Source organism: Acromyrmex echinatior, chromosome 13 (genome assembly GCF_024713525.1).
Source record: "Acromyrmex echinatior isolate Ae372 chromosome 13, ASM2471352v2, whole genome shotgun sequence".
NCBI lineage: Eukaryota > Metazoa > Arthropoda > Insecta > Hymenoptera > Formicidae > Acromyrmex > Acromyrmex echinatior.
In genome coordinates this window covers 6,955,782-6,969,601 of record NC_141864.1, presented here as the reverse complement: position 1 = coordinate 6,969,601, position 13,820 = coordinate 6,955,782, and the positions used below count along the sequence as shown (strand labels likewise).

The 13,820-nt window shown below is 26.5% G+C and overlaps 4 protein-coding genes across 10 annotated transcripts in view; 3 read left to right on the top strand and 1 right to left on the bottom strand.

Annotated features, from left to right (window-relative positions):
* The window catches only part of LOC105150915 (agrin), a 717,341-nt gene that overhangs the window by 206,443 nt on the left and 497,078 nt on the right, over positions 1-13,820 (bottom strand). The window lies entirely within an intron of this gene.
* LOC147907591 (uncharacterized) lies at positions 1,802-3,949 on the top strand. 2 transcript variants are annotated; one of them, XM_087412363.1, is made up of 3 exons: positions 1,802-2,863; positions 3,001-3,087; positions 3,155-3,949. In XM_087412363.1, the coding sequence occupies exons 1-3, from the start codon at positions 1,802-1,804 to the stop codon at positions 3,257-3,259; spliced, it is 1,254 nt and encodes a 417-aa protein (XP_087268489.1). In that variant the 3' UTR covers positions 3,260-3,949. The 2 variants fall into 2 exon arrangements, with proteins under 2 accessions (XP_087268489.1, XP_087268490.1); XM_087412364.1 differs by having other exon boundaries at positions 2,986-3,949.
* LOC147907590 (uncharacterized) lies at positions 4,388-8,519 on the top strand. The gene is made up of 3 exons (XM_087412367.1): positions 4,388-8,126; positions 8,276-8,362; positions 8,439-8,519. The coding sequence occupies exons 1-3, from the start codon at positions 7,071-7,073 to the stop codon at positions 8,517-8,519; spliced, it is 1,224 nt and encodes a 407-aa protein (XP_087268493.1). The 5' UTR covers positions 4,388-7,070.
* LOC147907589 (uncharacterized) lies at positions 8,398-11,741 on the top strand. The gene is made up of 2 exons (XM_087412365.1): positions 8,398-11,435; positions 11,579-11,741. Exons 1-2 carry the CDS (start codon positions 10,374-10,376, stop codon positions 11,696-11,698), a joined length of 1,182 nt encoding a protein of 393 aa, XP_087268491.1. The 5' UTR covers positions 8,398-10,373; the 3' UTR covers positions 11,699-11,741.

Here is a 13,820-nt window from a genome sequence, read left to right as displayed (position 1 = left end):
CTAATTTTAATTTTAGCAATATACATACTTAACTTTCTAGAGGACCGGCATGTTTTTGATCGACTTTTTTATTTTAAGGGCTAGAACTTTTTTATGACTAGCATGAAGTTAAGTGGCGAAAAAGATGGTGCCATTGTCGAATTCCTAAAGGGACCTCCGGTCCTCCAAAAATTAAATATAAAAGAAAATATTAATTTTTTATTTTTTATGTCATATTTATGATGATATTTGTATGAAATTCTCCAATAATATTCTATAATAATATTCTATGTAAGTCTGTATTTCTATATACGTAATCTAGTAGTTCTGAAATTATATTTCAACATTCTGCATTTCAAACTGCAAGATGTGTAATTTTCAGAGATGATTTTCGTTACAGAATGCATTGTGATTACAAAATGCATTTTTTTCCATTGAACAATTGTTTTGCACAATAATGTCCTTTTATTATATCCTTTGTAATCCTTTTGTAATATTATATTTTAACTATCGAATCGCAAAGTAATAGAATAAGAAAGAAGGGAGATCATAAGACGTAAAGTACCTTTTATTTCTGAAACTTTGTAAATTTTGCATCTTGAAGTAACAACTCGAAATATTTTATTTAATGTTTGTTTATAAATATATAAAAAGGAACAGACTATCTCTTATCTTTTATAAAATATTATATTGGAAATATTATATTGTCCGATTTAAGCAGATAATTATACAAGTTTATTCAATAACATCGTAAATGCACATGCAGCAAAGAATTTATAATTCATAGGAAGAATTTTAATTCATATATTAAATCTAATTACAATGATAGTTACATCTATATTACTTACTTATAGTACTTACTTACTTATAGTACTTACTTATAGTACTGATTTACAAAAAAATGTTTTTTAAGTCATACATGAACTCAACAACAATATTAAATACACTTCTTTAAGCGAATTCTAAAGTGAAACCAGAACTGTGATGATCGCTGTTTTATCAATACAATACAACACACCAACATCAGAAGATACGATAGTGCCTCGGCGTTAAGACAAGCGCAACGACATTGGGCTACTTTACGCGAGGGATTGCGATTATTAAATTCAATAATGAGGCTGAACCGATCAGGTTCTACATATATCTTTTACTACTACATCAATATCTCATGCACGTTCATACATAAATTTTAGTAGAGCAGTTCAAAAATTTGCTCATTAAAAACAAAATTTAAAGCAAAATATGCTCTATTCCTGACTTAATTTAATAAACTATACATTTATTGTAACTTTGAATTTATATACGTATATGAATCGTATATGAATCGAATGGAAGACTAAAAAATACCTTGATAATGTTCATTCGCTTCGAACATGATCTAGATGCGAAAGATTGTGAATTACATAGTTAATTATTATTAATTATACATCATACATCATTACTATATATTACATAAATGATAACCAGAGAGAAAAATTTAAATATTCTATATATAATTATATATAATTATATATAAAATGTGTTTATATATATAACATTTTTTCCCGGGAGAAAAAAACCATGGTTACATCACGACTAACAAACTCCGAGTTCTATGTCGATATAAAATGCAATAATTCTTGGTAGTTTTAAAAATTAACTTGCAAAGTGCAGATTGTCTCTAGAAAGTTTAAATCAGTAAGGCATTTGCCGTTGAAACATTAAAAAATTACAAAGAGAGAGATATTAGTCAACATTGCTACTAAAAACATCGATTACGTAATTAATATCTCCTTAATTATAGTGAATAATTTAGATTATTGCTCTCTTGTAATATTTCGGTATGTTTGATTTGTCATCCAATTTCCAAGGATATGAAGGTAAAAGGAAAGGAAAAATATGGCAACTATTTCGCGCCACAAATTTTGAATCATTAATGTATCCTTGCATCACTTTTTGCCGCATTCTGGGAATATTTCCATACAAGTTCAACGCTTTAACCATTGAGATTTGTAAAACGTATTGTATTCTATCGATTATTATTATTTGCCTTTTCTGTGTTTACGAACTGTCATTATTCTATGACATCAATTTTATTGAAAACGATGCAACCAAAAGTATTCCAATTAAATTTGAACGTAACTGTTACTATTTTTTAAATGGTTTTACAACAATCGTCACATTTATTTTGTGTGGACCACGGATGCGATTACTTCAGAGCATAAGAGAAATTTCTTTGAGATTGCCGCAGAAATCATATCAGAATCTATCTAAACTGATCCATACCAAGGATATTTTTGGATTCTTTTATATAATCGTGCAAATATCGATATTTGCTTATAAATTGCAATATACCATCTCATATTACATTTTTACGACATACATCCATTTACTCGTGTTTCAAATGGATATGCTACACATGAATTGTGTTTGCGTGTTAAAAGCTTGTTTCAAACAAATCAATGATAGTCTGGATTATCTGCGAAAACACATGACAAACGGTGAACCATATCTTTTAAGTAGAACTTATGACTACAAACAGACAAATTTGTTTGTACTAATGCAACTCAAGGCTCTGATGAAGCAGCATTTGGCAATCAGCGATACAGTACAAAGGCTGATAATGAACTTCAGTTTGCAATTCCTTTCTACGATAATTATGGCCTTCATTGAAATCACTTTCAACCTGTACTATTACTTAGTACAAGTACAAAAAAATGTGTTTATGAGTGACCAGATAAAACAAGTCTTTGACGAGGTATTCGTTACAGCTGTAATATATGAAACTGTAAAAATAGTGTTGGTAGTTTGGGCTTGTCAATCTGGCAAAAATCAAATCTTGGAGATAAATACTACTGTTCGCGACGTATATAACAGCACCAGTAATAAAGATGTAAAATATGAGGTAATTAAAAATTTTGATTTAATTTAATTTTATTTTTCTAATTACACCCTGCATTTATCAATGTAACTTTTAATATACTAGTTATTAAATTTATAACTATGTCTTTCAATCTTATTTAACAGATTTTTGATTTGTAGTTACAATTATTTTCCTTGCAATTAATGCATCGTGATAATATATTTTCCACAAAAGTACTTATTGTGGACGCTACGCTTCTCACTATGGTGAGTGAATTATTTTGCTTTTGTTAAATAAATACAAATACTATTAGCTGTATTTTGTTGTTTTTAGATGGTGTATGGCATTAGCATGTATCTGTTAATTTTAATACAATTTTTTTTAATGACCAATTCTTGTAATAGGAAAACTAATTTTACAAATGTAAAAATTTATTAACATAATAAACTTTTATTAACATAAAGATACTTAAATCAAATATGTCAAATCAAATATATCAAATATTAAATATACTTATTTCTATTATTGTAAACAGAAGTGAGTAATGTTTTGCTTATAGTTATATTCGTATACATACAGGTATTGAGAATCGTTTAAATCACACATTCTTATATCTCACATTTAATTAATCATTTCTAAACGAACGATATATTTTATTTAAGTATATAATTATACAGTATATGAAAGTATATAAGTAGATAATGTACGTATTGTCAACACAAAGAAAAATCAGTTTGAATTTATTAAATATGTCCTGAAAAATTTAAAATTATTCATTGCACTCGTGTTACATATAATCAATTCTACGTCTATAATCAGGTATTTTTTTTGGCAATAAACGAAATTCCACTTATCAATTTTTTCGAAATAAAGAGGACAGAATCCGGTTTCCCTTTCTAATTATAAAATATTGTATCTTGTTAAAAAAAACATTTGGTGTAATTTAATAGAGATATTAAAGAGTAATTTTAAATTTTTCACATATTTTTGAATACTTTAAACAGCAAAAAAAACTTGAATTGGACAGAAAAGATCCAGATTGTAGATCATGATAGTTAATACATTTATTTCTAATACACATCAATAATATATGTGTAATAAATAAATTAAAGCATATCTCAGATAAAATGTCGCTATATATGATTAATACCAATTATTATTACTAATACGATTATATAGTATACATTAGCAATATACATATAAATAATAGAGAAATTCATTTTTCACTTTACAGTCATATTGCTGGCAATATATTAGTATAAAAATTTGATTACAGTTTCGCTCATATAAAATCATGTTTCATTCGACGTTTCAACATGCAATTTTCAGATAATTTTGATTATCATTATAGAATTTAATTTTTTTGTGATCAACAAGCATTCCGCACAATTATTTTATTTTATTTCTTTATTATGAAATCGTAAATTAACAAATTGAGAAAAAAGAAAGATCATAAAAGTAGGTACGTTTTATTTCTAAAATTTCTGTAATATAAAGACATTTTTTTGCGTAACAATTAAAGTAACAATGACTGATTTCAAGACACTTTATTTAACGTTTTACTTATACATATATATGTAAAAAAGCAGGTATATTACTTATAAAATATTTGGTTAGCAATGGTCTATAATTTAAGCAAACAATAATACAAGTAAATTCATAAATACATATGCAGTAAAGAATCTCTAATTTATGAGTCAGTACTACATTGGTGTACTATAACTATAATTATAAAAGTGCGCGTCAAATTGTTTTTCTGAATTTATTAACAGTTTTAAATTTATTAACAGTTTCACATATTAACGTCTTTATAATATGATGCTTGATAATAGCAAATTATAATATTAAATTGCTTGTCAATTTAATTCGCGATTACTAGAGTAGTTTTAATTGCGGAAAATTTATAATCCGGAAAAATAATTTGGCGCGCAGTTCTAAAAAAGACTACAATATGATATATATGCAAGTACATGTATGTATAGTGTACATTAGTAATTCAAGATTGAATTATTTTAAAGCAATGAAGATTCAGCTTTGACCGTAATAAACATTTTTTTAAATATTGATTATGTTTCTCACATATGCGGTCTAAAACAAAGATTCTTAATGTTAATTATAGAAGTATTTATATCTGCATCGGACTCATGTAACAGATAGAAATAAAATAATAAAATAATATTAATTTAAAAAAAATAAAAATAATATTAAAAGCTTTTAATGTAATTAAAGCAGTGTAAAATATAGGTATACTTGTATATACAAAATGCCGCAAGAAAGTAGACGCATTATTGATAATCGTAGATTGGAAAGAAAATTATGCATGAATATATATATAATAACAATAATAATAATAATACAATAGTTATATTAAATATACAAAATGCAATTCCATAACTATCGTATTACGTCGTATTATTTTTTATCAGTCATATCACAAAGAATACTATTTAAATAAATTGTTTATATTATTTAAAGCGTAAAAGTTTGCTCATTCTATCTTGACTTTATATAAGCACGATATATATATTTGCTGTATCTTCGTGTTACCTATATATGAATCTAATAGGAGACTAAGAAATATCTTGATAATGTTCATTTGCTTCGTACATGATCTAGATGCGCAAGATTGGTTTACACAGTTGTACGTATATATATCATTATTTTGTGCGTGTCCGAAAATGATAAAAAAATATTATGGTTACTTGACGGCTAACAAGCTCTAAGTTCTGTTTCGTTATATATTATAATAATTAACAGATAAAAATTAAATTCGCTACGTGTACATAGTCTGCAAGAAATTTATGTCGGTTAATCCATTCAATGTGGAGACATCGAAAAGTTACACTTGGAATAGAAATTCTTAACACTTGGAATAGAAATTCTTAAACAAATTGCTGCTAAAGAGCATTGATAACGTAAATAATAAGATCTTTTTGATGATATTCTATGATTTAGATTATTAAAATATTCTATATAATCTATAAAATTTCTATGAATATATACAGTTTCGTTATTGAAGTATCCATGATTGAAATATCCTAAGATCCATGAATAAAAAAAAAGAAAAAAAATACAGTTACTATTTCGCGCTACGGATTTTAAATCGTTAATGTATCCTTGCTACAATTTTTTGTCGAATTCTGGGAATATTTCTATACAAGATCGACACTTCAAATATTAAGGTTTGCAAACCATGTTATATTCTATCATAATCTGCGTTATTTGTGTTTGCGATGTAATAAATCTGCTTGACATTAATATTTATAAAAATATTGGATTCAAAAGCACTCAAAGATTACTTGAACATAATTGCTTCTATATTTTGGTTTTATAACAGTCATTACATTCATTATAAATGAACCACGGATGCGTTTACTTCAGAGTATACTAGAACTCTCTTTGAAATTACATCCGAAATTGTATAAGAATCTATTTAGACTGATCTATTTTAACGTTTAATTCACATTTTCTAATTACTTAATTGGAAATAAAATAATAAAAGTATAAAAATATGTGATATATTCTTCTTTTAATTTAACCAGAGCAATATATAATCTATATACACAAGATGCTACAAAAACGGAGATACACTGTTGACACAGTGAACGGAAAGAAAATTATATACGAATCCAAGTAATATTGAATATACAAAAATGCAATTCCTTAATTGCTTTATCAAATTTTATGCGTATTTTTCATGAATAATATAACATAAAATTTTTCAAATACAATACTTGTATATTGATTAAAAATTGCTTATGTCAGTTAAAGTAAAAATTTCTCCTTCTTTTACTTTAGAACAACACATATAATATATATTTATTGTAACTTTGTGTTTACCTATATATAAATCTAATGGAAGTTTACAAAGTATTTTGATAATATTTATTTGTTTTATATATCTAGATGCACAAGATAATTTACCTGACATAGATAAATATATATCATTATTTTATGCTTATTCCGAAAATGATAAGAAAAAGCCATGGTTACTTGAAAGCCAACAAGTTTTTGAGTACTGTTTCACTATACAATGCTATAGTTGTGAGTAGTTTTAAAAATAAACTCGCCGAGTGTACAGAGAAGTTTGTTTATGTCAGTTTATGCATTTGATTCGTGAAGAAACCAAAAAATTACTTTGAAAATATATTCTTGTAAACAAATTGCTACTAAAGAATTAATAATATACGTAATTACAATTGTTGTAATAATCTATAATTTACATTAATATTCTTTTATAACACTCGTAATGTTCAATTTGTTATCGAAGTTCCAAAGATTCATAGATAAAAAGAAAGGGACAATATGGCTGCTATTTTACGCTACAAATTTTAAATCATTAATGTATCCTTGCTTCATGTTTAGTCGCATTCTTGGAATATTTCCATACAAGATTGACGCTTTAAATATTAAAGCTTGCAAATCATACTATATTCTATCTACCATCATTACCTGCGCTATTTGCATTTGCGATACAATAATTGTGTTTGACATCAATATTAATAAGAAAATTAAATTCAACAGCATTTCCAGGTTACTTGAACGTAACTGCTTTTACATTTTGAGTGGTTCTATAATAGTCACCACATTCATTTTGAGTGAACCACGAAGGCATTTACTTCAGACTGTATTGAAACTCTCTTTGAAATTGCCTCAAAAATCATATCAGAATCTATCTAAACTGATTCATGCCAAGGATATTTTTGGATTCTCTTTTATAATTATATTAGCGATATATAATCTTAAAATACAGGGTAGTATATTGGGCAAGATGACTTTAGTATACATCGAAATGTTGGTGTTACAAATGGATATGCTATACGTGAATTGTGTTTGCGTAATAAAAGCTTGTTTTAAGCAAATCGACGACGGTCTGGTAAATCTGCGAGAATTTATGATAAATAGTGAGCCATATACCTTGAGGGAAATAAATGACGAAGAGAGAAATACAGTTATACTGATGGAACTCAAGACTTTGAAAAAGCAGCATATGGCAATCAGCGATACAGTACAAATGCTAAATATGATCTTCACTTTGCAACTCCTTTTTACGATAATTAAAACTTTCATTTTTATCACTTTCAACCTATATTTTTGCTTATTGCGAGTACAAAAAAGTGATTCTTTAAACAATCCGGAAAAAGAGATCTATTACAATACCTTAATTGCAAATGTAATATTTTATGTTACAAAAATAATGTTGATTGTATGGGCCTGCGAAACCAGCAAGAACCAAGCCATGGAGATCAGCACTACTGTTATCGATATATCTAATAGCAATAATGATAAGGAAATAGAATATGAGGTAAATTTTAAATTAAAAAGTAATTTAATTTGCGTATTTCATTCGCTATTTATTAGCTCCATATATTAATATCATTTTCTTAATACATTACTTATTAATTTTATAAGTACGTTTTTCAATCATGTATTTAACAATTTTTTTATTTGCAGTTAGAGTTATTTTCCTTGCAATTAATGCATCGCAAAAATATATTCTCTGCAAAAGGATTTACTCTTAACGCTAAATTTCTTACTTCGGTGAGTGATCAATCATTTACTTTCGTTTAATAAATGTCGGTATTTTTAATTTTATTTGAAGATTATGTTTTTTTAGATGATGGGTGGTGTTGCTACGTATCTATTAATTCTAATACAATTTTTGCTTATGTCGAATTCTTGCAATGCAAAAATCTAATTTTGCATATTCTAGTTAATATAAAGATACCCATATCGAAAATACAACAGATATTTTAAATAATATTACACTCATTTATTATTATTATAAGTAAAATGTCACTTTGAGTAAAGTTGTGTTTCATCCTTACAGAAATATTCGTATATGTATATGCATATACAATATGTACAGAAATAAAAGTTTTATATCACGTAGGGAAGATCGGGCTATTATGGGTCATTGTTTAGAATAATCCAAATATTAATATAATTGATTATATTAATATTATATGATTATTATTTTATTGCCCATACTTCGTATCTAAGTAATAGTGAACTCCGTTGTCACGGAATGCATGTGTTAATGGTTTTTGTGTTGCAAAAATAATTTTTTAATCATTTATAGAAATGCTTTAATATTGTTTATATATAATATAAAAGATATACATATTGAAAGTCAGGAGCAAGTTTATATGCATCTTTTTTTCATCTTACTACACTACAAATAATCATCTGTCTGATCTATCATTTATTATACTTTTTGGATATATATAATATTTTATTGTTTTCTATAACGATAAGAGTGTTCGGGCACCGTAAGTTACTCACTAAAAGAAACAAGGCAGTAGAAAATAGCTAAAATAAATCTAACAACTATAAACCTAACAACTGTACTGTAGCAGCTATAATATATAGCTATTATAAATGAGCTATAAATCTAACAATCATAACAGTTATAAATCTAAGCAAATAATTTTATTTTGTCTTCATAAGAGAGAATTATGTATTCTATTTATTCATTGATCAACATAAATATATGGATTTTTTATTTTAGTTATAGTTATTAGTCGTAGTTATGTATTATTATATTCAGTGATTATGCTAAGACTGTGTAAGTTAACTGAAATTCCTTTTCAACTTTCATCATTATTATTTTTTAAACAAATCTATTTTTTTGTGTATAATCGATAATGTTCTCGAGAGAGCAGTTTGGATTATTTTTCACAAAATATATTTATATCTTTTCCACAAACACCAATCAATATTCTTTAAATATACTCAAAGCGTTTTTAAATATATATGTATATAATTCTTCAATTATAAAAAAAGATAAAATCTTACATTTTAAAAATCTGAGAGTTTAAATTTTTTTTACTCATATGTGTGTGTATGTGTGTATGTGTGTGCTATAACCTCCCCTCCATATTAATAATCATAACAGAATATATGTCACAACAGAATATACATTACATTGCAATATAAAATTAATTACTAAATCAAATCGTATTATTTTTTATCAGTATTAAAACATTATTCAAATATATTATACTGATCAAATAAACTGTTAATTCATCTAAAGTAAAAATTTTCCTTTCTTTTCGGAATTTATATCAGCATACGATATATATTTACTGTAACGTCGCATTTATTTATGTGACTGATAGAAGACTAAGAAATATCACGCTAATGTTCATCCGTCTTATACATGATCTAGATGCGTATGATTATGGATAATTATTACATAGTTAATTATTACTATTATTAGTATACATCGTACATCATATGTCACTGTTATATATGTTACGGAGGTGATAAGAGGACAACCATGGTTACTTCATAACTAACAACTCTGAGTCCTGTTTCGATATATAATAATGCAATAATTGTTAGTAGTTTTAAAGTTTAACTCGCAAAGTGTAGATTGTTCGTAAAAAGTTTATGTTGATTTCGACATTTGCAGTGAAGATATTAAAAGATTCGAAAGAGTTCTTGTCAACATTGTTATTAAAGTACATTGATAACATAATTAATATATTTTTATTATAATCAATAATTTAGATTATTGTTCTCTTATATTGTCTTATAATATTTCGGCATGTTTAATTCGTCATCAAAGTTCCAAGGATTCAAAGACAAAAAAAAGGGAAACATATGGCAGCTATTCCGCGCTACAAATTTTGAATCGTTGATGTATCCTTGCTTCACTTTCTGCCGAATTCTGGGAGTATTTCCATACAAAATCAGGGCTTCAACCATTAAGCCTTGTAAACTGTACTACATTCTATCGATTATTGTTATCTGCACTTTTTGTGTTTGCGAAGTAAAAAATCTCTATGACCTCAATTTTACTAATAATTTGATGTTAAAAGGAATTCCCATTAAACTTGAACGTAACTGTTTCTACATTTTAAGTGGTTTTACAACAGTTATTACATTTCTTTTGAGTGGGCCACGAATGCGTTTACTTCAGACCATACTGGTGGTCTCTTTGAGTTTGTCGAAGGAATCATATCGGAATTTATCTAAACTGGTCCATGCCAAGGACATTTTTGGATTCTTTTATATAATTGTACAAGTGCCGATATTTTATTCTAATTTGCCGTATGACGCCTTGCATGAGATTTTCTTAATATACATCTATTTGCTCGCATTTCAAATGGATATGTTATACATGAATTGTGTTTGCGTATTAAAAGCTTGTTTCAAACAAATCAATGATAGTCTGGCGTATCTGCGAATATTCATGATAAATGATGAGCCATATCTTTTGAGAACAACTTATCACAAGCAAAGAAATCCATTCCTACTGATGCAGCTCAAAGCTCAGATAAAACAGCATCTAGCAGTTAGTGACATAGTACAGATGTTGACAACGATTTTCAGTTTACAACTTCTTTCTACGATAATTTTGACGTTCATTGAAATCACTTTCAATCTGTACTTTTACCTAGTGCGATTACAAGAGGGAGCAACATCTCTAAACCATCTGGCAAAACATGTTTATAACGAGATCTTCATTACAACTTTTACATATAATATAGTAAAAATTTTGTTGATAGTTTGGGCTTGTGAAACTGGTAAGAATCAAGCCTTGATGATCAACACTACCGTTTACGACATTTATAACGGTACCAGCGATAGAGAAATAAAATATGAGGTAGTGTAAAAAAATTATAATATAATTCGTACATTTAATACATATTTTCCTAATTATGCTCCGCATATAAGTATTAACATAAATTTTATTATCAAGTGTATAACATCTTGCAATTGTGTTTTTAACATTTTTTATATTTCCAGTTACAGTTATTTGCCATGCAATTAATGCATCGTAAAAATATTTTTTCTGCAAAGGTACTTATTGTGGACGCTACGCTTCTTACTACAGTGAGTAATGAATCATTTGCTTTTATTAAATAAATATAAGTATATATTTAGGTTTATTTTGAAAATATAGGTATTGTTTTTTTAGATGATGGGTAGTGTTGTCACGTATCTATTAATTTTGTTACAATTTTTGTCGATGTCGAATATTTGCAATAGAGTATCTTTAATTCCATAAAAGATATAATATAATTTAACAGTAAAATATCTGGATCACAGTCGAAGATATTTTCAGAGATATATATGTACTCATTATTTATTATTGTAAGTAGAATGTCATGTTATAACTAGAATCTCTCGAGGTGTATATATTTGTATATACACTATCGTTTAAAATGGCTGAATTAATGAATATTTCGACTTTAATTATGGTTCAACATCATAACATGTGTAACATATCGGTAAATATTCAATAAATTTGACATTTCTCATATTTAAAAAAATGATATTTATAAAAAAGAATACTCTGTTTATAGAGAAGAAAATACTCAAATCGACAGTCCATGATATATCAAACATTTTCGCAAGAGGAATTCAAAAATCAAAGAAAGATGGTCAAAGATTACAATCTTTGTTAAAAATAAAGCAATTACATTAATCAGTAACAAATGACAGACAGTGATAGAAGATGATTTTATTCGTTGTCATAATAAAAACGTGTCTAAACCATAATAAAAAGATTGAGAAATGTAGTCTTTTTTTATAATATTTCGACGAACATGTTTAATTTATTAACGGTATTCCAACAATTAAAAAAAAAATGAAAAGGAAATGTGAGTTATTCCGGGCCGCAGACTTTGAATCATTAATGTATTCTCGCTTCACTTTTTCCTGGATGTCGTGAATAATTCCATACGAGAGCAACGCTTTAACAATTAAGACTTATAAACTTGAGGAGGTTTCTTTTAGATTGCCAGAAATCATATCAGAATCTATGTAAACTGATGCCAAGGATATTTTTGGATTCTTTTATATAATCGTGCAAATGTCGATATTTGGTAAAAATTACAATTGGAAATAACAACAACAAGCTTTAATTCACAATTCTTTCTAATAATTTTAATCTTCATTAATATCACTTTGAATATATACTTTTACTTATGTTTATGTTAGTATAATTATAAGAGGGAATGTCTATCAGCAATATAGCAAAACATGTCTCTAACAAGATTTTCGTTACAACTCTGTAATCTATTATATTATAAAAATAATATTTATAGTTTTTGGGCTTGTGCAATTGATAAGAATCAAGCTTTGGAGATTAACATCGCTATTCACGACGTATATAATAGTACCAGCGATAAAGAGATAAAATATGAGAGTTTATATATTTTTGTAATTATGCTCCCAGTATATTAATGTAAATGTTAATATCAGAGATTTAAAAATACGTACTTCAATTCTGTATTTAATATTTTTTTTTAACTCCAATTACAGTTATTTTGTAATTAATGCATCATAAAAATATATCTTCTGCAAAGGTACTTATTGTGAACGCTACGCTTTCACTGAGGTGAATGATTATTCATTTGCTTTTGTACATAAATAAATATAGACATTGTAGAAATATTTAATCACGTTTCGTGATTTTGTTTTTTTAAATGGTAGCATTACTATGTACTTATTAATTTTGTTTCAATTCTTGTTAATGTCAAATTCTTGTGATTGGAAATATAATTTTACAAATATAATCTAATTAATAAAGATACACTACCACCCAGATCGACATATAGATAAAAGATATTTTTGAAATTATATATACTCATATTTATTATGAATAAAATATTATTGTGAGTAATGTGGTGCTTTATGCTTGTGAATGTATTTATATATACGCACAAATGTTCAGAAACATTTATAAGTTTTGTGTCACGTATATATTAATAATCAGTGAAAAATATTATAAGTTTTATTTATATATATAATTAGATGATACATATATATATACATATAATATAGATACATATAATATAGAGTTTTCTAAGAAGTATCATTTTGTGACTTATTAAATACATCATAAAATATCTATTAATGTAAAATATGTATTCAAATGTTACTTGGTAAGTTTAATCTGAATTATATACTTAATATGTAGCAATTTGTACACAAAATAAAATGAATCATACCTTAAATGTCGTTATAAGTAACATTATGGATA

What these genes read in the sequence shown, in the direction of transcription:
- LOC147907591 (XM_087412363.1), top strand. Translation starts at nt 1,802, where the DNA reads ATGTTTGATTTGTCATCCAATTTCCAAGGATATGAAGGTAAAAGGAAA. An exon ending in ATAAAGATGTAAAATATGAG is followed by an intron (nt 2,864 to 3,000) that starts GTAATTAAAAAT and finishes TTTGATTTGTAG; the next exon opens with TTACAATTATTTTCCTTGCA. An exon ending in ACGCTACGCTTCTCACTATG is followed by an intron (nt 3,088 to 3,154) that starts GTGAGTGAATTA and finishes TGTTGTTTTTAG; the next exon opens with ATGGTGTATGGCATTAGCAT.
- LOC147907590 (XM_087412367.1), top strand. Translation starts at nt 7,071, where the DNA reads ATGTTCAATTTGTTATCGAAGTTCCAAAGATTCATAGATAAAAAGAAA. An exon ending in ATAAGGAAATAGAATATGAG is followed by an intron (nt 8,127 to 8,275) that starts GTAAATTTTAAA and finishes TTTTATTTGCAG; the next exon opens with TTAGAGTTATTTTCCTTGCA. An exon ending in ACGCTAAATTTCTTACTTCG is followed by an intron (nt 8,363 to 8,438) that starts GTGAGTGATCAA and finishes ATGTTTTTTTAG; the next exon opens with ATGATGGGTGGTGTTGCTAC.
- LOC147907589 (XM_087412365.1), top strand. Translation starts at nt 10,374, where the DNA reads ATGTTTAATTCGTCATCAAAGTTCCAAGGATTCAAAGACAAAAAAAAG. An exon ending in ATAGAGAAATAAAATATGAG is followed by an intron (nt 11,436 to 11,578) that starts GTAGTGTAAAAA and finishes TTATATTTCCAG; the next exon opens with TTACAGTTATTTGCCATGCA.